Raw genomic sequence first — 20,636 nt, 5'->3', positions numbered from 1 at the left:
TTGTGAGCAAAATAAATGCCTACAGGTGGTTAAGCCACTAAAGTTTGTAATGGCTTATTACGCAGCAACAGATAACCGGCACTCTGATATGTCAGAGTAGCTGGTCAAAAATGGCTTCAGAAAATTCTCTAAGCTGGTGCCATAAACCGCAGTAGGTTCTGACAAGAGTAACCTTTACCACCATAGAATTCCTCCATGCATGTGCTTCACAACTCAACTGAGTCACAATCTTTCTACCATGTTCACTCAAAACTATGCCACAGAGTGAAAAAGCAGGCATCTGACTTTCTTGCTAAGACATTTTTTTAAGGGGGGGTGGGGAAGAAAGGCCAAAAGGCCATAGAGTACAAAATCATGCAAGCTGCCAAATCACAAAAATTCCGGACAGCTCTCAGTGCTTCTCAGAAAAAGTCACTGGAGAGGACACCTTTACCACTCACCTGCTCGCCCGCCCGCCTCACCTCCAGCCTCTCCGGTGGGGGCTCGCTTTGCAGGGTCCGCAAGGCTTTCGCAGCAGCATCGTGTTTTGCAGCCTGTCTTGTCTTTCCTTTCCCACTGAACTGCTGTCCTCCCACAGAAAGCTCAACTTGATAAAGTAAAGGCGGTACTGGAAATGGGTAAAAGTACCTGAAAGTAAAAAGGGGGTTTTAGCAGAATTACAATCTCAGATCAGTAAGTCACCCATTCGCTCCCTGGCAAATCCCAGGTCTTTCCTTCATCACGGGTCCTAATCACATCAGGACCTGCTTGCCAATAATGACTCCTCATCGGTACATCCAGAGACTTCACAAGCTTACACTGGATTAGAACTGGCACACAGAATAGGCAAATACTGTCTAGCAAGCAAACTTATGTTCCACAAAAACACCTTACAGCCTACATGAGTTCAATTTATAATGTAACCCAAATTTACAAAATTAGACTTTGGCTTAAGGTAGAAAACTTGCTCTATTTTCTCATATGTGAGAGACACCCTTGCCTGTCTCCAGAAAAGCCTGGGAATTTTTTTTTTAATGCTTTATGTATTTATTTTGAGAGAGAGGGAAAGAGAGAGAGAGACACTCCCAAGGAGGATCTACACAGCGCAGACCCCGGTGTGGGGCTCAAACCCACAAACCACGAGATTATGAGCTGAGCCGGAATCAAGAGTCTAATGCCTAACCGAATGAGCCACCCAGGTGCCCCTGGGAATTTTTTAACAGAAATTTTTTTGGAAGGACCCTCATTTCTAGAAATCCCAACAGCCTACAGCCTGGCAGAACCTGGCCTCTACATATCAGAGCTTACATTTTTTAAAGTTTATTTAGAGAGACAGAAAACGAACAGGGGAGGGGTGGAGGGAGGGGGAGAGAAGAATCCCAAGAATCTGACAGCGCAGAGCCCAATGCAGGGCTCAAAACTCACAGACTGTGAGATCATGACCTGAGCTGGAATCAAGAGTCGGCTGCTTAACCGAATGAGCCACCCAGGCGCCCCCAGAGCTTACATTTTTTAAGTGGCTTTGCCTCCATTCAAGTCAGGCAGGGAAAGGAAGACTTCCATTCCCATCATCAACCTATCCGCTAACGTCTTACGATTGCCCAACAGGAGGCTTTTTACACATAGTTTCGGGTTTCGATTAGTATTTTGCTGGACCTGTACTCCAAAGCTGTTACCAAGCACATAAATTCAAAGCCAAAAAGTACCCAATAAATAATAATCAACAAATCTATGAATGCTGAGAATCTTGGTGTTTGTGGGAATCACGCTCAAATAGGACTCAGTTACAAAAAGCAGTTAGAAAGGTGATCTTTAACCAGATGGCTTCAGGGCACAGCCATACTGCTAGTGAGGAGCACACTCAGGCTCTTGCCAGTGACAGAAGGTAAAGGAGCAGGCATCAAGACACAGTTCCAAAGGCACCACGATTAAGATGACTTCAGCATCTGGCAAGCCTGAAGATGACCAAATCGTTGTGCGCTCCACAGTCTACAGATTTTCTTCTTCCATGTCAGAAACGAGATATATCTTCACCTGTACTTAAAACAAACAGCGGCACCTGGGTGGCTCAGTCGGTTGAGCGTCCAACTCTTGGTTTCAGCTCATGTCACGGTCTCACAGTTCTGACACGGAGCCCCGCGTTGGGCTCTGTGCCAGGCGTGGAGCCTGCTTGGGATTCTCTCCTCCTCTCTCTGCCCCTCCTCCGTTCTCTCTTGCCCTATAAATAAGTAAAACAGGCACATACCTTGGGGGATAAGCACCTCCTCTCATGTTGTAGTTATAGGTGGACTGCATCCGAGAGTAAGGGTCGACAGGCTTATACATTGGTTTTTTTCCAAGTTTCATGCACAGTGCATTTAGCTCTACAGTAGGGGTTATGCTTTCTGCAATACAGAAGCAACACAGAGAACTGGTTATTTTCTGACATGAGAATGACAGTTACTAAAATCAGAAAGAATAGCATGCTTTCTACTAACTGGATTCATAATGCATTTCAGGAAAGTATCTAAGTACTTCACTGCTAGGCATCAGGTCAGGAAATCCAAGAATCTGCTGTGATTTCTAGATATTAATACACAGTCAACAGCACAAAATACAGTGTAAGAGCTATTAGAGGGGCAGCAACTAGCATAAGACATTACCAGAGAAAGTCACTCATTCCAGTTATTAGATATCAGTTCCAATACACATCAAATTCCACGATTAAAAAAAAATCCCATGTGACTGTCCAAATCGTTTTACTGTTTGGGAATCCTTAGCCGATATAACTCTGGTTGTACTGACTCGCTGGGTTATTGGCTTACACTTAGAAGTATGTTTACTGCACACTACTTCATCGAACAATGCACTTACTAAGCAGTAACTGGACGGAAAGCACTGTGCTAAGGGACACAATTCTTACCCCCAGAGGACCAACAGGAGGTGTGCTATAAGGAAAGGTGTGGAATTAAGAAGGAGGAGGCAAGTAAATTCTATCTGGAGAAGTCAGATGAGGGTCACAAAACATTCAGATATTTCCAATCTCAGTATTTACGATGGGATTTGACCTGTGAGAATACTTGTTAGGAAAAGGAGTTCTGTTTCCATATAAATAAGAGCCAAGTATAATTTGGGTTATCTCACAATCATCAACCGTAGAAAACACACACTGTTTGTTTCCCAATTTTTCTTTTCTCTCAGTTCATCCAATTCATAAACCTTTAAAAACATTTAAAAGAAAAACCAGGCTGGAAAGAGTAGTGTGAGCGCACAATCACATCTAAGAACAACACTTTCACATCAAACACAGAACAACACTAGCAATGGCAAAGTTCAACTTAAATGCACACAAAAATCCACTTTAAAATGCCTCTTTAGGAGGTATGTAGAAGAAAACAACAGCAACAAAAAAGACTTGATTCTGTACTAGGAACTGGTTCAACTAAATTTAGTGCATGAATCAAATTTATAAGAGTATTTTTGGATTTGCAAAATCAAAAGGTCACAGAAGTAACCAGCCTCTCTCTTACTTTCAGAATTATATTTTTTATATGATTCATACAGGTTCCTACTAAGCATAACCTGAATCATCTCAAGAACAGTTCTGACCCATAAAATTTACCTGCAGTGGAGAATGAATCTGAAATACCACAAAGAAATCAAAAGCAACAAGGAAGGTGTGGCTGAAATCTCCCGGATTCCTTCCTACGTACAAAGGGACTGGGATGGCTTCGTGTGCCTGGTGGTAACGTGGCTCAGCCACTTCCATCCACAGCAACAGGCCAATGGTCCCCAAGCTTTTACCAGAAGCTCTTCTTTATTAGTCTTCTCCCTCCTTTGGTCCCTTGTTTGAAAAGGTGTTATCTACTAATAGTACTTAAGTAATACATATTTAAGTCATTTTCTCATTCTTTTTGATGATCAGGAGACGTGTAAATGACAATCTGCGTTTCTGATCAACATGTTATAATTGGTATTTCCACACTGGGTTGAAGTGATTCCAGCTAAGGCCTACATTCTTGGCAATTTTTTCACTAGGCTTCTCTGCAATCTTAGCAATTGTTTGGTGACACCACTACCTCTCAGGACCTTCTTTCCAGATCCTCAGGAGTCAAGAGACCAGAGACTGGGAACCAATGCTTTGGAGTATGGTTAAGGATTCTAAAAAGGTAAGCGTTTGCCACTGGTAGTGTAGAAACCGTGCTTGCAAAGTCAGTAAGTTAGTTATGAAAGAATGCATATACATACTAAATGGGTACCTCTAGACACACTTCTGAAAGGAACCTGTCTTGGCCCACGCATAATACCTGGATTCCTTCCTTCGCTACGAAAAGGGCGGACTATGGGTTTAGGAAATTTTGTTCCTTCCAAAGCTTTGGCAGCAGCTGTGTGCTGGGCTTTTTTAACACTAGTTCCTTCAGCTTCCCAGTGCTGATCTCCAAGTGTTAGCTGTACTGTAAACACCTACAAATGAAAATTGTGAGCTCTCAATTCACGATACCTGAGGTTGACTGTAATATGTCGCTTGGACCTGGAACATTGTTTATGGTCATGGTTTAAAAGGCCTGGTCATTACCTTGGCAAATTACTCCCTCACTCCCATTTTTTGTTATTTTTATAAACACAAAAAGATACATGTCTCATTGACTGGCATTGAACAACACTCTATGACAAAACTATGCTTTGAAAAATGGAGGTAAGTACAGAGATTTAAAAAAAAATGTTTTCCCCTATATTAAAATATTAGACGCTGATTTGGAAGTCAGCCAAACAGAAGTTGTCTTCCAATTACTTCTCAGGGAAGAAATTCAGCAAACTTGATTTAGACACAAAGTAGTATCTCATGCAAATTAAGACGTTTGTTTTGATGTTCTCGTGTTTGTGGTCTCGTCTGAAAACAACCCTAGCAGGACAAAAACTAGAATGAATTTGGGAATGTGAGCCAGGTTCTAAAAAGTTACCTTCTTTTTTCCTAAGACTATACTATTCAGACACTGCCTCCATTTGGGGAAGAAAATCCAATCTGTAGCAAGCAAAGATCTAGAAACGTTTCTGAACTCAAGGAGGCATCCAAAACAGCTGATTTTGCCCTCAGCAAACGCTGACAATGGCAAGCCTCTTTATTCCTTTTTAAGTATAAAGGTTACCCAAATACACACTCTGTTCTTGAAATTAGGTTATGTTAATCCTATCAGAACTGAATATTCTGTCAAAAACTATGACCCATCATAGCACAGCGATTCTTTAACTTTGGTGCTTATCTTAGGAAGCTTAGTAAAATATACATGTCCAGGGACTTCGACTGAGAAGCAAGAGTGGAGACCCTAGGCAAGTGTTCTTTAATAAGCTCCCCTAGTGATTCTGATGCACTGCAAAGTTTGAGACTCACTACTTAGGAATTTAGCAAAACCAACTGGAGCTTTTGTTTTTCTGCTTTTCTTTATCACTGGATATCACTGTTTCATTTGCAAATAATTTACTGTGAATAATTTAATGTGAATGTGCTCCTCTGAACATGTCCAGATCACTTAAATTTGGTGCCTAAAGGGATGGGTGCGATGTGCCTTCACAGCTGATTTTTCTTGTAGGTCTTAACTTCAGGATTCCCTCAGTACACAGCTTCCACTAAAGGGGGAAAATTAAAGAATCCTTCACCCCAGTGGAAACACTAGGGGTCCCCTGTATTTCTGCTGCAGTTCACAAGGTTACTCATTTAGGCACCACTAGCATGGACTGAAAATCCTGGCTGGCCTAACAGCCAAACAGCAGAAGTCTACACTGTGCAATCCCTGGGGCATTTTCATGATCCATTCGTGGAAAGACATTTAAAGGGAAAAAGCTAAAAAACAAAAAAGAGTTAATTCCATTAACAGTTTTGCCTTTCTCCAGGACTTTCCCCGTCGGCGCTGTTGCCACTCTGCTGCCTTTCTGTGTAGAGGGTTGGTAACAAGGTTAGAATCTTGGTTTTAATAGAATTAAAAGTACACCAGACCACTGATTTTTAAATAAATAGTGTAATAGTCACCGAGGAGGGAATAACTTCTCGTCTTTGAACAACTTGTAAATAAAAGTGCAGTTACAGATTGAACACACAGCCAAATTACCTAACGCACCACTAAAGGTTAGGTGAAAAAGTGCATATTTCAAAAAATACCAAGAACAGTTAATAAAAGGGAATCCCAAAGTTAAGGTCTGCAAAAAAAATCCTGTAGAAGAAACAGAAGTTATAGGAAATCACTAATTGCCTTCCAAAAGTAAAGAAACCTTTCAAATATCACTATGCTTTAGAAAAATGTGAAAACTAGCTTCATGTGAGTAGAAATTTGTGTTTCTGAAATGCATAATAGTAATAGCTACCATCTCTCAAGCATTACTAACTGTCAGGCATTGTGCTCCACACTTTAACATATATTCTCTGGTTTAATTGTCACAGTAGACCCATTTGGGTAGGTATTATCCCCATTTTACAGATGAGGAAACTGAGGTTCAAAAAACAGCAGTAGCTTGCCCAAGGTCACATAGTTAGTAAGGAGCTGAGATTTAAACCCAGATTTGCCTGACACCAAAGGTGACTCACCTCACCACACTAAGGTACCTATTTAGGATTGTGGCTGATGTTACTTTTAGTCAAATTAAAAGAGAAACTTGATATCATTCAAGGCCTGAGGTTTGCACGTCAAGAAAAATGAGGCATAAAGAGACCAGTAACTCATCCTTAATTATGTTTACTGCAAGGCTAGGATCACAAATAGGAGGCCGGATTCCTTCTCTCATACCATACCCTCTCTCATACTGCAGCTGCAAAGATAAAGCCAGATATGCACACATTTAAGTTCCAAGATTTACATTATCAAACAAGCTTCAAAGACTGAATTCCCAAATAGCAAATAGTAAAAAATTTAAGTTACAGTCTTCCATTCTCTAAGATAAGGGGAAGGACAGGGATAAGTGAAGTCAGAGACAGTCCAAAGGACTGACTCACTTTGAGACTAATTTCTACCTCTCGTTTTCAAACCTTTTACCTGAATGGCTAACAAGCGGGAAAATGGATTTCCTGTTCCCTTCCTATCCTGGCCCAGCCTAAGGCACACGTGAAAACCAGCGGGAAAGGAGCCAGAGGCAGGCTGCAGCCCGGAGACCCAGAGCCTCGAAAATTCACGGGAAATCATTCACAGGGGCTTGGGAATGGTCTCTACTCAGAATCCTAAACACAACCACATGCTAACTGGAGTTCCCAAAAAGAAGCCTATCTTTTCTTTGACCCATTCTGCAAGGGTCAAGAGAAGCGACTTGCCAAAAATCTATACTTTGGCATCTCCTGAAGACAGCCTCAGTGGTTTGAAAATATGTATTCTGAACCACAGCACCACGTGGAGCAGTATAAAAAAACAGAAAACATTCCTGGTGGGTTATAAATGCACAAGCACAATATTTACCTTACAGTGAGCTGGACCTTGCTCACGCAAAAGCTTATACTCGGGCTGAATCTTGTTGAAACGGGCTAACTCATTCACAAGACACATTGGGGTTTTCTCTTTGGGGTGTGCCATGCTAGAAGGAACTGAAAAATAACGTAAGAGCAATGAAGTCAACTAGCAGTATATAGGACTGCTGCTCTCCCAGGGACATGAAAAAAGAGGGGAAAACGGAAGGTCTTAAGGATTCAGAGCAGCAGTGATGCACAACTGCAAACCACAAGGGGGCACCTGCCTGAAGACACAGCTGGGGTCTTCTCCGGACCAGCTGAAGCCAGGTAACCTAGGAGAGGGCAGGTCTTCCAAAGAGAGAACAGAAGGCAGGGGAATAACTAACCCATGGCAGGCAAGCAAGATTTACATCAGAGGCAGCCCTGGTATTATAACCAACCAAGGGAATAACAAGGAGGTCTTTTGAGCACAGACACACTGGTTCCCACAACAGCTGTCAGCTGTACCCTGTTCGTTATTTCGCAAAACTCAACATGCCAATACCATCTCTCAAACAATGACTGTCGTTTTCTACACAGCTAGTGTCTCATTCCTAGTCTTCTCTCAGAGGCTGCCATCCTCAGACCTTATCTACTTCAGAGAATTCTACAAGTAAAATAAAATGTCCGTGGTGGGCAGGAGTAATAGGATGTGGATATAAGAACACATTAGAAGAAAAGGCAGTAAATCCCAGAGGACTGAAACAGTCTATAACATTTCCTTTTAAGATGGTCTGTGACGGCAAATTTGGGGAAAACTGAATTCTTAGGGTATTATGACCAGTCAAGACTGCTACCCGGTGAGCCAATCCACGGAAGTCTAGAGGTAGTGTGACAGATGCCATGCAGCTGAGAGTGGGGTGAGCCAACACTCTAAGAACAGATTTATAAAGTAAAGGAAATGAGAAATGAAAGAGGAAATGCAAGGGAAATTGTCAAACACAAGGGGTTGAGAGATGTGTTAGAAGGTGACTCTGGTATGGAGACACCCATGCTGACACCCCATTTAATTGGTTTTACCACTTTGGGGGAGGGTTGGGAAGCAGAACATTTGTTTTCAGGTCTGTTTATTTTTCAGGTGTTTCAAGTCTTTTCTCACCGATGAGCACATTTATTTGCTATTATTTCCTTTTTTAGTTTTGCTTTTAAGTAATCTCTACACCCAATGCAGGGCTCGAACTCATGACCAAGATCAAGGGTCACGTGCTCTACTGACTCAGCGGGCCAGGTACCCCATCAACAAGCACATTTAGTTCTTTTTTATTTTCTTAACAATCAGATTTAAATGCTTCCGAACTTACTCCCTCTCTAAAACTCTCTGCTTCAGTGTTCAATTTCTAATGGGTCCTCACTGTGATTTCTGAACTATCTCTGGAACCTCAACTTAAACCCACTTGTTCAAAATAAAAACTAACAAATGCCAATACTCTCTGGCTTTCCAGTAAATGTGGCTGCCCCCTTGCCTGGGATGTAATCTCAAAGGCATATAAAATGGAGGCTCACACATACAAGAATTCGTGGTCAGTTCTGGGAAATAATTTTTAAAGCAGAATTTTCCCATAAAACAACAAATATCCAGAGTGGTATTTACTGTTCAATTCTTTCCGCTAGACACCACTTTATAACCAACTAGGTTTTATAGTTTACTTTTCAATTCTCTTTCTTACACTTTGAAGTGGTCTGTCAACTCAGGCCTCCATCAACCCAATATACAACCAGTGTTTTATATCTGGAAAAAAGAAGCATGGATGTTAATACTTTCTTCTGCTTCTTGAAGGTAATGTGAGAGTTCCCTACATCTGCAGTCTACTTATCAGATCAGAAAACAGGCTAAGAAAACATTTGAAAAAGAAGACACTTGGATTCATACGCTTACCTGCAGCTGCACTGGTGGGTGTGATAGATGCAGAGGGTAAAGCAGAGTTTTGAATAGGTCTACCTGCATTTTCAGAGGGCAGAGAGCTAGCAGTAGAAGGAATACTCATCAAAGGCTGTGAGAGAAGAGACTGGTTCTTGTTCAGTATTTGGCTCCCTGAGAGAGCAGCAGATGGGTTCTGAACTTGCACTTGAACTTGAGACATGGTCACTCTCAACAAAAGTGAACAACTGCAGGTAAACAGCTTTCAGTGCAGGTTAATTCAGTGCTATGAAGTCTAAAGTTCTACCTAAAAGTTGTAAGGGAAAGAAAATAAAAAGGTAAATTATAGAGGAGATATGTAATCACCAATATTCAGTCAAAATGGGTGTCACCTACTCAAGAATGAAATTAGTCCCGTTAGGCCTGTAGCTATGTTGATGTATTAGAAGTGTTTCTCTCCTTGGTATACATACAGTGAGGTTCCTGGCCTTGTGACTTTCTCACAGTGCTTTTAAAGGACTTACAATACCCATATGCTCTGCATGTTCATTTTATAAAGAGAATCCAGTAGAGTGAAATGACATTCATTATTGAACATTAAGAGCTATGAACTATAGTTTATATTCAAAATGGCAAATAAAAAAATATGGAGAGGCTTTCCATACCATATAGGATATGGTAAAGATTTCTGGCCTCAAAATTGTAAGAAGCTGAAAGCAAAATGGGTTCGTAAGACCCTTTAATGCGGAATTTGTAGACACTGCTTCCATGGAAGGGCCATGTGCTGACTGGTACCCTTACAGTTTTCCTTTAAGCTCACTGAAGAAAGAGAAGAGTTTCTCACTTTTGCTGCTGCTTTTTCCTCGTGATGACAAACGATCTATTTTTTTTCCTACGAGGTTTGTCTAGATGGTCTCATTTAGTTACAGACCACAAACAAAACCGTTGCATCTACATTAATATGCAAGATCCTGAGAAATCATCTGAATAGTAAAGAACATTCTATAGCCTTTGTACTATTAAAAGCAAAAGTGGCAAAGAGGAAGAAGAGAGGAACAGATTTCAGACTGGCCATTTCATCGGTGTGGCTGGGCAGTGGGACCCAGGAAGCAGAGGAGATGGTTTACTTCATCTTATAAGTTCCAAACGCATTACTTCTATTACATTTAAATTTCCTCCTAAGTCAAAAATAAGGGCAGTTCTGCTTACGTTCATGGCCATCCTTCAAAAAGCTGAAAATGTTTAAGCAAGTCAAAAGTACTCAAAAATAACCAGTAGCAACAAAGAGTAGAAAAAGGCAATCAAAACAGAAACCAGCAAACAAATCAAAAGTTCTATTACAGAGTGTTACTTTAATTTTTTTAACAGTCTCAAGATGATTTTTAATTAAAGCTGGATCTTTAGAAAGAGATGAAGGACCACAATTAAGTTACTTGAGAAGTTCTGGCACATTCTCTCTTGCTGAGAGCAAAAAGAACTGCAAAACTAAAAACAACCCAAATACCTCAGCTGAAACATGACTTTGGATATACAGACCTAAGCACCACCTTGTTCACCAAAATCCCCCATACTGCAGTTATTCCTTTGTTTACTTTTGGAGTCAGAACAAAGTGACAGACAAGGTCCACTGAAGACTAGATAACTGTTCTGGCAGACAAGTTGCCAATGTCAAGAAACAAGTCCAGAACCACCCAGAAATTAGCTAGGACCTTGTGTCCTTATTCTGATTTCCTTCAGCTGTCAAAATAGAAATATTTCTCTCTCAATGCCCCCCCCCACCCACCTGCACTCCCTCTTTCTACACTTTGCCTCAATGGCATTTCCCCCCACCCCTTCCCCAAATCATCTATAGTGCACTCACAACTGCACAACACCAACCGCTGGTTACAGGTCAAAAAAAAAGTCAAAAGCAAAGCGTCTGCTCCAGAGCCTACCTGCATCCCATAAGCAGCAACCCAACCCTGCCCTGGGTGGCTCTCAGAGGAGGAGACTGAATGAATGAACTAAATTTAGAAAGGGTAGGGCCCCAGGGGATCTGTTTTGGCTAATGCTGTCTACAGCAGGCCCACAACCAGCATCTCCAGTCACAGACATAAATACACAGATTTTCTAGAAGTTGAAAAAGGGAACAAATGGCCTTTAATTAAGACTGCCCCCAAAATGTTAACCTCATCTTCACCTGGCATTGTATGTTTATAACAACTGGTTGAAACAAGTAGTTCAAAACAGCAAATAGAAATTTCCTAAAACCCTAGTAATTTACAAATTTTTAATTTCCACCATGACCAATAGTAAAATTCAACAAACAGTACTCATTAGCACATGAACACTTCTATGTGTCTTTAAGCCTGAAAAGAGAAGCTAATGCAGTGGTTCTAAAGAGGTGACAATTTTCGTCCCCAAAGACATCTTACAACGTCTGGAGATATTGTTTGTCACAACTGGAGGATGGGATGACCTACTGGGATCTAGTGGATAGAGGGACCAGGGATGCTACTTTGAGTATACACATACCAACCAACAAAATAAAATATTACTAATTTAATAAATAGCTTATATTTTTAGGAAAAGAAAATCTCCTTTTCATTTCAAAAGGCTCTAAAAAAAATTTTGAGGCTAATATTTTACCCAAACAGATGTTCCTCTCCCAAAGAGAAGCCAGGCAGCTAACGTAGTTTACAAATAGGGAAAAATATACTATTTACCCACATAATTTGAACAAATAAAGCTTTTCACTACTGCTAATTATACAGTTCACAGCAGCATTTAGTGGAATCATGGAATTCTGGAGATACTACTTCTGTATAAATGTAGAATCTGTTGCTGTTCAGTACTCTGTCCCGAAGATTAAAACCTTAAATGAAAACTTGTCTTTTCTTTTGAGCCTATCTTTAAGGATTACTTTCCACCAGACACATTAGGGACTCAAAAGAGATTAAAATGATTTGTTAGTCTTCTTATAAAAGAACAATATTTTACACACAGTAAAATTAGGTTGAAAATTGAAAACACAAAGACTTCAGTTTCCCCCAGCTGTGGAAACACCTTTAACTGTTAAGCCTGTGTTGCGTTGCTCTTTCCCTGCCTCCAGCACAGATGAGGGCCTTTAATCTCCTGGTTTCTCTTATTTGAAGAGCTTTAGACACCAACTCAGGATAATATGTTCATCTTATTCTCAAATCCTTATATTTATCTAGCACAAATAATCAGCACTATAACACAGAGGAGTGACAGGGCAGAGTTAGGGGTACCATCTTTTTTAAAAGACTCCTAATTCCAACTCCCCCAAGTCCCAAATTTGGCTTGGTAATACAAAAGTCTTCTTATAAAAACAAAGAGTCTCACTTTGGCTGGCAGCTTCCTTTTTACAAGTGTCAAGTACTTTTTAATGGGTAGTAGGGAAGGGGAATATGGGCACATGAATACTACAAAAGCATTTTTAAAAAATTATATCTACGTGGGGTGCCTGGGTGGCTCAGTCGGTTGAGCATCTGACTCTTGCTTTTGGCTCAGGTCGAGATCTCACCAACCGTGAGATCGAGCCCCACATGGGGCTCTATGCTGACAGTGCAGATCCTGCTTGAGATTCTTTCTTATTTTCTCTCTGCGCCTCCCCTGCTCACACGCACACTCTCACTCTCTCTTTCAAAATAAAGAAAGAAAGAGATTACAAGTAATGTGTTAAAAAGTGATGAGGCACAAATGCAAATTCCTCACTCAGCAGTGATTTACCAAGTCTAGGCCATAGTGAATGCAATGAGTGATCTGTTTAATACACAAGAAGGCTGATCCTTCCAGAAATAGTTTACAGAAATATCTATAAGGGTGCTTAGTCTTACTTTCAACTACCAGGTTGTTAAATGTTGTCATATGAAACAACTACTTCAGCAATTATGGAAGAACATCATTTTAATTTTTTTTTTTAATTTTTTTTAACGTTTATTTATTTTTGAGACAGAGAGACACAGAGCATGAACGGGGGAGGGTCAGAGAGAGGGAGACACAGAATCCGAAACAGGCTCCAGGCTCTGAGCTGTCAGCACAGAGCCCGACGCGGGGCTCGAACTCACGGACCGCGAGATCATGACCTGAGCTGAAGTCGGCCCCTTAACTGAGCCACCCAGGCGCCCAAGAACATCATTTTTAATATCCAATTTGTAGCTACCGTAATATATGACTTTACTTTTGTATTCAACACATCATTCCCCTTTGCCATAAGCGATGTTTCCAAACAAGGTGTGTGAAAGAAAAAAGGAAAAGAAAAAGTCATCCCAATTCTGGACAAGCTTTTACGATAGCCACAAACATTTTAGTAAATACCTCTTCCTTCAAAGTCCTCCCTCAAATCTTACATAGCATGGGTACACAAATACAAGAGTACTACAACAGCCTTAAAATACATCTAAAATGCCCACATCATTCCTTTAAATTCAACAGTTATTTCCAAGATCCTCTGTGGACACACCTTAGAAATTGCAATGCAGTCATATGTTTTCTACAAATAAACTCACCCTATCTCCCTATCTTCACCCCTACCAGCACCCACCATCCCCACTCTGATTCCCAGAATAGCAATTCACTGACTCCAAACATCATCCAAACACCTGTAGGCAGGGCAGCTGCAAAAACAGAAACACAGCAATCGCTGTACTCCTACATAATCAATTCTAAAAAGATAACAGCATTATCAAGCAAATAATATCCCATAGCAGGCCCATATATCAAATTACCCGATAATTAAAAGGTTCTTTAAAAGAAATATGACCCAACTACTTAAGACAGAGGGAAAAACAAAACAGACCACTATGTACTTGGTGCTCAAAAGAAAGACGGGACAAGTAGCCCCAAGGAGGCATAATCACTTGCAAAACAATAAAATCAGCCAAAAATAATGCCTGGAAGCTCAGGCTGTTAAGATCTTTGCATCCAAGACTGAATGTGGCCCCTGTCTCAAACGTGGCTCAGTGCCAAGTGGGAAGCGGAGGATTTTCCTTCCACACAAATGTAACCACTGGGTGGTCCGTTTAAAGAAACACTTCCTAAAAGAGAATTCATTCTCAATTGTTCATCCTATAAAAACCATCACACCAAACTGTATACTAAGATGAAAAAAAACTTTACCTCTACAGCCCAATAAGCTGCAAACCTTACTTTTTTCCTAGCTTTGAAACCTTATCAACCTCCTCTCTCCCATTCCCTAGGAGGAATTCTTAAAAATTACTAAAGTCAAACACATTATTTCTTGTAAACACAGAAGTGTTTTTTAAAATCTAAACTTATAAAAACATACAAAAATGTTTTAAACCAACCAAAATGAATAACTATTCATGATTTGCTGGAGATTTTTAAGAGGACTACTGTGTGACCTATTCTTAAATAAGAAGGGGCTTAGTTTAATATAAAGTTAACTGGCTTTTCCTTTCAGAAAAGGGAAACTGTACTCTGTAACTATGTGCCGTCTACCTAGAAACACGACTGCATTTACCATCATCTTCATGCAAAACAGACCAGAGTCAAGTCCCAGTTTCTAAGAAACCAGCCTTGCTGCTAAGTAGCAACCAACAATGTTAAATCAGATCAAACTTCTGAGTTGTGCTTTCAGTTCTACTCCCAAACAAAATAGCAATTATCCACCTAATTCTTGGCAATCCACTGCCTGGTGCCTCAGTTTCCCCAGACACCTTGTAGTAGGATACTTGACAAAGCTTTAGCTGTAGCAATCTGAGAGCTGAAACAATGAAAAAATCCTGAGGCATTGTAACAGTTATTCAGTTTTTTGAAAAGAAAAGCATTAAATAGACGCAGTGTAAATCCATTCACTGAGCCTGGTACAACTTCTCTAATTTCCTTATGCTTCAATTTCCTCATTCCCAAGGAAAGCTGGGTTTAACTTGTCCACTAATCACTACCTCGGGGATACGGTATAATGATATGCTTTTAGCTCTGAGGTAAAGTGCTAGAAACAAAAGGCAGTATGACAGGTGCAGTGTATTTCACAGTGCCCTGACATAAAACTGTAAAATCTTTTTGGTCCAGATCATCACAAGCAGCCAGTGGTAAATGGAACTTGATTCATAACCCTGTCTCATGACAGAAAACAATGTTGGATTAATTCCACAAGTTTGAAAACCAAGTTTTACATTAACAATCTGAAAGGCAAACGACAAAAGCCACTATAATCAGGATGCTCACCAACCAAGTTATGTTTAATGACAACTTTAGGGGCACCTGGAGGGCTCAGTCAATTGAGCATCTGACTCTTGAACTCTGACTCAGGTCATGATCTCGTGGTTCGTGAGTTCCAGCCCTGCACTGGGCTCTGTGCTGACAGCATAGACCCTGCTTGGGGTTCTCTCTCTCTCTCCATCTCTCTCTGTCCCTTCCCTGCTGGCGTGCGTGTGCTTACTCTATCTCTCTCTCAAAATAAATAATCTCAAAAAAAAAAAAAAAAAAAAAAGACAGTTTTGGTGGTCAACTTTCATGTCTCAACATTTAAAGTATGTGGCAGTACAGGCTAAAGGGCTTTCCACTCTAGTCATCAACCTTCCCTGTATTTACTTTCTAATTAAATCTCAAGAATGAGAAGAAATTCAAACTGCATACAATTTATTCTGTTTCTCTAATATTACAGCCAGAAGTAAAAGTCATTTTCCACACAAGTCATTCAAGAGTTCAAAAAATATTAGATTATGAACAGGCCTGAAATTATAGCACCAAATTACGTGTACCTTAAAAAGAGGTGCTCCAGGAATAATGTTGTTTTGGTTCAGTTCTGAGAGGTTATGTGGTTAGGAAACTCCTAGAAAATAAGAAACAATAATAATTTATTAGAGTAGATCATTTCTGAAAATGAAGATATATACTATTCAAGTTTTGGGGAAACCTAAAATTTACAAGTAGGGAAGTGTCTGAAAGCATGATGTCATGGCTTAAAGCAGCACACTGCAGAATTCAGGAAAGATACAACTGCCAACTGGCTAAAGAGTACTTTGTGGAGACATGACCACAAGAGAGCTGTGAATACCTCGAAACTAATTTTAAAGAAAGAAACTGGACATCATATACTGTCTGATCACACAAGCCTGATTTTTAAACTTATGGATTTTTTTAAACTACTGGCTAAATATTCTGTTCATAATTATTACCATATGCTTGATGATGCAAATACAATTGCATGGGAAACTTTACAAACAGGCACTTTGTACATAAATATTCTTATATTAAACTGCACAATACAAAAAAGCACATTACCTCTAGTAAATCCAAACCATAATCGTTCTTTAGAACTGGATTTCAGGAGACATAAGAGTTTAATTCTCAAACTCTCAGGTCTGATTTAGCTACAGGTATCTTCCTTTTTAAAGAGTAGTACAGGTGTCCCTTGAACAACAAGAGGGTTAGGAGTGCCAATCCCCCACCCCACAGAGTGGAAAATTCAGGCTTTAGCTTTTCACTCCCCGAAGACTTACTCACTAATAGCCTAACTGTTGACCAGAAGCCTTACCGACAACATAAACAGTTGAGTAACACATATTTTGTATGTTATATGTATTCTATACAGTATTCTTCCAATCAAGCTAGAGAAAAGAAAATATTAATAAAATCATAAAGAGAAAATACATATACAATACTGTATTGTATTTTCAAAAAAATCCTCATATAAATGGACATACGCAGCTCAAACCCGGGTTGCAGTCAGTAACAAAGAAAACTCCTTACCTTGAGATGCCTTTTGCATTTTTACAACATTAAGTAATTTCATTCATTTCAATTCCTCACTGCTATTGGGGCTTAACAGAGGATGGAAATAGCTGTTCACTGTCCAAAATTTCAGAAATAAAATAAATTCTCCTTTGTTTTACAGTATTTTAACAATTAAAGTTCCTTCTGTAAATAGCATACTATGCTAACAATTTAACAATCTAGAATCCTGTTGCCCCATAATCTCACCCATTCACAAGACTAGCATTAGTGGAAACTGAAAAAGGCCTCCGAGCAGCCCAAAGAGATCGCTAAGACCACCCTGGAGAGCTCATGCCTTTTACTCCTGGGGCCTTTGCCTTAGTTCAAGCCTATCTGTGCTGAACCATTATGGTTAGGTTTGGGTATCTAAGTTTTCTAGCCCAACCCAGAAATTTAAAAAATTAGAATGAAATAAATAAATAAGACTGGAAAAAGGGAGCTGCTAGAATCAGACATCATGACAACAGTAAGAAACAATCACCAACAACTTTACGACAAAGAAAAAAGGAGGAGGGGAGAGAAATATAGCAGCGTGCAACCATTTGGATTTCAGACATATTTACACAATACAAGGATAGCTGACACTCATACACATTCACACTCCTGTGAGCAAACTCAGTTTTTGAAATCCCTCAACCATTTTCAAATGATAATCCCAAACCGTCATGATTGTTTCCAGTGTCTCTACACAGCACTTACTCTAAGCAGTGGTAGAGAAGACAGACTGGGGGGTTAAGCCCAAATCTCTTTCTTTCCCACTCAAGCACACACACTAGAATGCAACAGTGAATTACATTCATTGCTTTATTCATTCAACAATTACTGAACACCTATTTGCAGGCAGTATCCTAGGCACTGGGGAGAAAGGGGTGCACAAATAAGATACAGTCCCTGTCCTTGTGGAATTCACATTTGTACAGGAACAACCTTGAACCTAACACAAACTTAAACTAAGAATTCACAGTGGCATTTTAACTTGTAGTAACAAATCATTTATGATCACACATCACATCATAACTAAAGAAGATACATAAGAACACAAAGACCCCTTAGCTGCAAAATGCTGATTTAGGATAAGGGCAAACCAGCTAAGCACAGTGTTGTTTGGTACGGTGGAAGGAAACTCCTGGCTGGAAGTCTGAATTTGGGTCCCAACTCTGGTGCTCAGTTGGATGATAAATGCTTCATTTAATAGGGCAAGAGGCTTCAACCTTTTAATATATTAAATGGGGTTACCACCACCAATTTCATATGATAGTAAAATAATAACTGTGTACTTCTCGGCTGGATTAACCGGTAATGAAGGTGAAATGCTTGTAAAGTATGATATTCCATGCCAGGGTTAGCTGTTAAACATCACTTTCTTAGGGTACACTGCAACTGATATTATAAAATGATGTTAAGTCACAGTCAAAACACATTATTGGGGCACCTGGGTGGCTCAGTGGGTTACGCATCCAACTTTGGCTCAGGTCATGATCTCTCAACTGTGAGATCAAGCCCCACACTGGGCTCTGTGCTGATAGCAGCTCTGTGCCACTTCGAGTCCCCTATCCCCCTCTTTCTCTGCCCTTCCCCCACTCTCTCTCGAGCACATGCACTCTCTCTCCAAATAAAACATTTAAAAAAATATTTTAAAAAAGAAAAAAAATTAAGAAAAAGAAAGCAAAATTAGAAAGAACTTTATCCCTCCCTCCAAAAAAAATTTATTCTTTTTTTATGTTTGGTGCTTAAACAGGTAAAGTCTGTTAACAGGAAAATCAGTACCCAGTAGTCATACTCTGAATGTTCCAGACTGTAAAGGTTCACTATACTACAAACCAAAAGGAAACTATTTACCTAACTCTACTTGTCATCTAGGTGAAGGGTCACCGAGCTTCAATGAGCAAGTTGGTTAAATTGTGCAACAAAGAACATAAGCCTCCAGGCATCATCAGACTTATCACTACATATAAATTATCTTCTTTCTGACCGAGGAAAGGACTGCCTAGCATTCTGTACGAAATCACAATGCCATCAGCAGACAATGGCCCTGTTTGTATCAGGGTGGAATCTGCAAGAGTAGAAAATTCATGCCTCGGTTAATTTTAATCTATAGAAAGCACGGACTTCAAAAAGTAAAACTGTGAGAAAATCTGACAAGATCTAGTTAAATCAAAAAGCTTGTGCCTGAGGGGAGCCGATATAGACAATTTAAGAAGGAGCATGTGCTCACTTCATCCCCAGAGAAGACCCATTTCCAACACCTTTTCATGATTAATGAGACACACGTATGTCATTACAGACTACACGGTCACCTCAGTTGAGGTTAAAACGCACAATGGAAACTCACACCAACTCATGAAAACCCCAAATCCAAACAACAGGTTTCATTTCACTGATGTAGCCTTTTAAAACTAACCCCAAGAGAGGACTACCGCCAGGGTGGAGAACCAAAGAGGCTTCCTATTCAAGGAGATCAGCAATTCAAAGAAAATAAAAAAGAAACTGTTCGGGAGGCAGTTCAATACCAAACAGAAAGTTACATGAAATATTCCCAATACCATCAGTGAGGAAATGGATGTTAGAAATGGCTAGGAGGCAAAGAGGGCAACAGCCACCTCGCCCTATAAAGTTAATTGGAAGTTCAGTTAACTCATATCCAATAAAGTAGAATATTGTAATTTTAAAGATAATCATGTTCAGGGTGCCTGAGTGGCTCAGTCTGTTAAGCATCCGAGCTCTTCATTTTGGCTCAGGTCACGATCTCACAGTTCAGTTTATGAGATGGAACCCCATACAGCTTGCATGGGATTCTCTCTCCCTCTCTGCCCCTCCCCTGCTCTCTCTCTCTCTCTCAAAATAAATAAACATGAAAAAAAAAAGATAAACTGATTTTCTTAACAACCACCTTATTTACAGCTCATAAATCATTTTTAGCAAACTTCATGAATGATTATAGCAATAATTTAGGGGAGAGCCTCCTACAGGTTCATGAAACCTCCTTCTCCCCGTTTACTTCTAAGTAGTTCCCCCAACTCCACAAACTCTGAATCACGTTAAAAGTTTTAGTTTGACTGTATCAATCCATCACAGCAAACCAGGAAACCGTAAGTCTTCAAACTATTTCAAGGGAATGATGAATAGGGTTCATTTTAAAAATTGAGTATTACTGATACAGACTTCTTTTTCAAATTGGTCTGATATTCTGGTAAACAAAAACCATCCTACCTATGGTAAAGCACTGGTGACACACAGAAAAAATTACCCTAAACAAAAAGCACCTGAGCATAATTAGAGACGAAGGATGGTTCAATGGATAGAGCTCAGGACCCCACTACAGTTACTTGGCCTCCTAGACAGGCCTCAGTATCCTCAGCCACTATGAACCTACATCTGCAAAGACGTTTTCGAGTATCAGAAATATAACATAAAGCGTCTACTTCAACTCTTAGCACAAAGGAAGAGCCTGATGAACAGCAGCTTTTTATATTATTAGATAAATTCAATCTGACCCTTCAGATTCCTTTCCTGCATCAAGTAACCCTCATCCTGTAATCCTAACCTACCTAGCACATGGTTAAGAGCTCAATAAATAGTAGCAAGTATTATTATCCAGCAAATTTACTAATC

General features: G+C 40.0%; 1 protein-coding gene across 10 annotated transcripts in view; it reads right to left on the bottom strand.

Moving 5' to 3' along the window:
• The window catches only part of STAU1 (staufen double-stranded RNA binding protein 1), an 83,000-nt gene that overhangs the window by 28,217 nt on the left and 34,147 nt on the right, over nt 1-20,636 (bottom strand). For 3 of the 10 annotated variants that reach the window (XM_006929670.3, XM_023251120.2, XR_006595117.1), the window contains 6 exons: nt 16,010-16,080; nt 9,300-9,588; nt 7,395-7,519; nt 4,218-4,422; nt 2,225-2,363; nt 441-627 (listed from right to left, as the gene is read on the bottom strand). In XM_006929670.3, coding sequence (XP_006929732.1) covers nt 441-627; nt 2,225-2,363; nt 4,218-4,422; nt 7,395-7,519; nt 9,300-9,504 — 861 coding nt within the window. In that variant the 5' untranslated portion in view covers nt 9,505-9,588; nt 16,010-16,080. Of the gene's footprint in view, nt 1-440; nt 628-2,224; nt 2,364-4,217; nt 4,423-7,394; nt 7,520-9,299; nt 9,589-16,009; nt 16,081-20,636 lie in introns of those variants that run through there. The other 7 variants (XM_023251122.2, XR_006595118.1, XM_023251124.2 and 4 more) reach the window with 6 other exon arrangements.

The sequence above is a fragment of the Felis catus genome, chromosome A3 (assembly GCF_018350175.1).
Source record: "Felis catus isolate Fca126 chromosome A3, F.catus_Fca126_mat1.0, whole genome shotgun sequence".
Lineage (NCBI taxonomy): Eukaryota > Metazoa > Chordata > Mammalia > Carnivora > Felidae > Felis > Felis catus.
The sequence above is the reverse complement of the archived record's forward strand: the minus strand, read 5'-3'. Positions and strand labels throughout refer to the sequence as shown.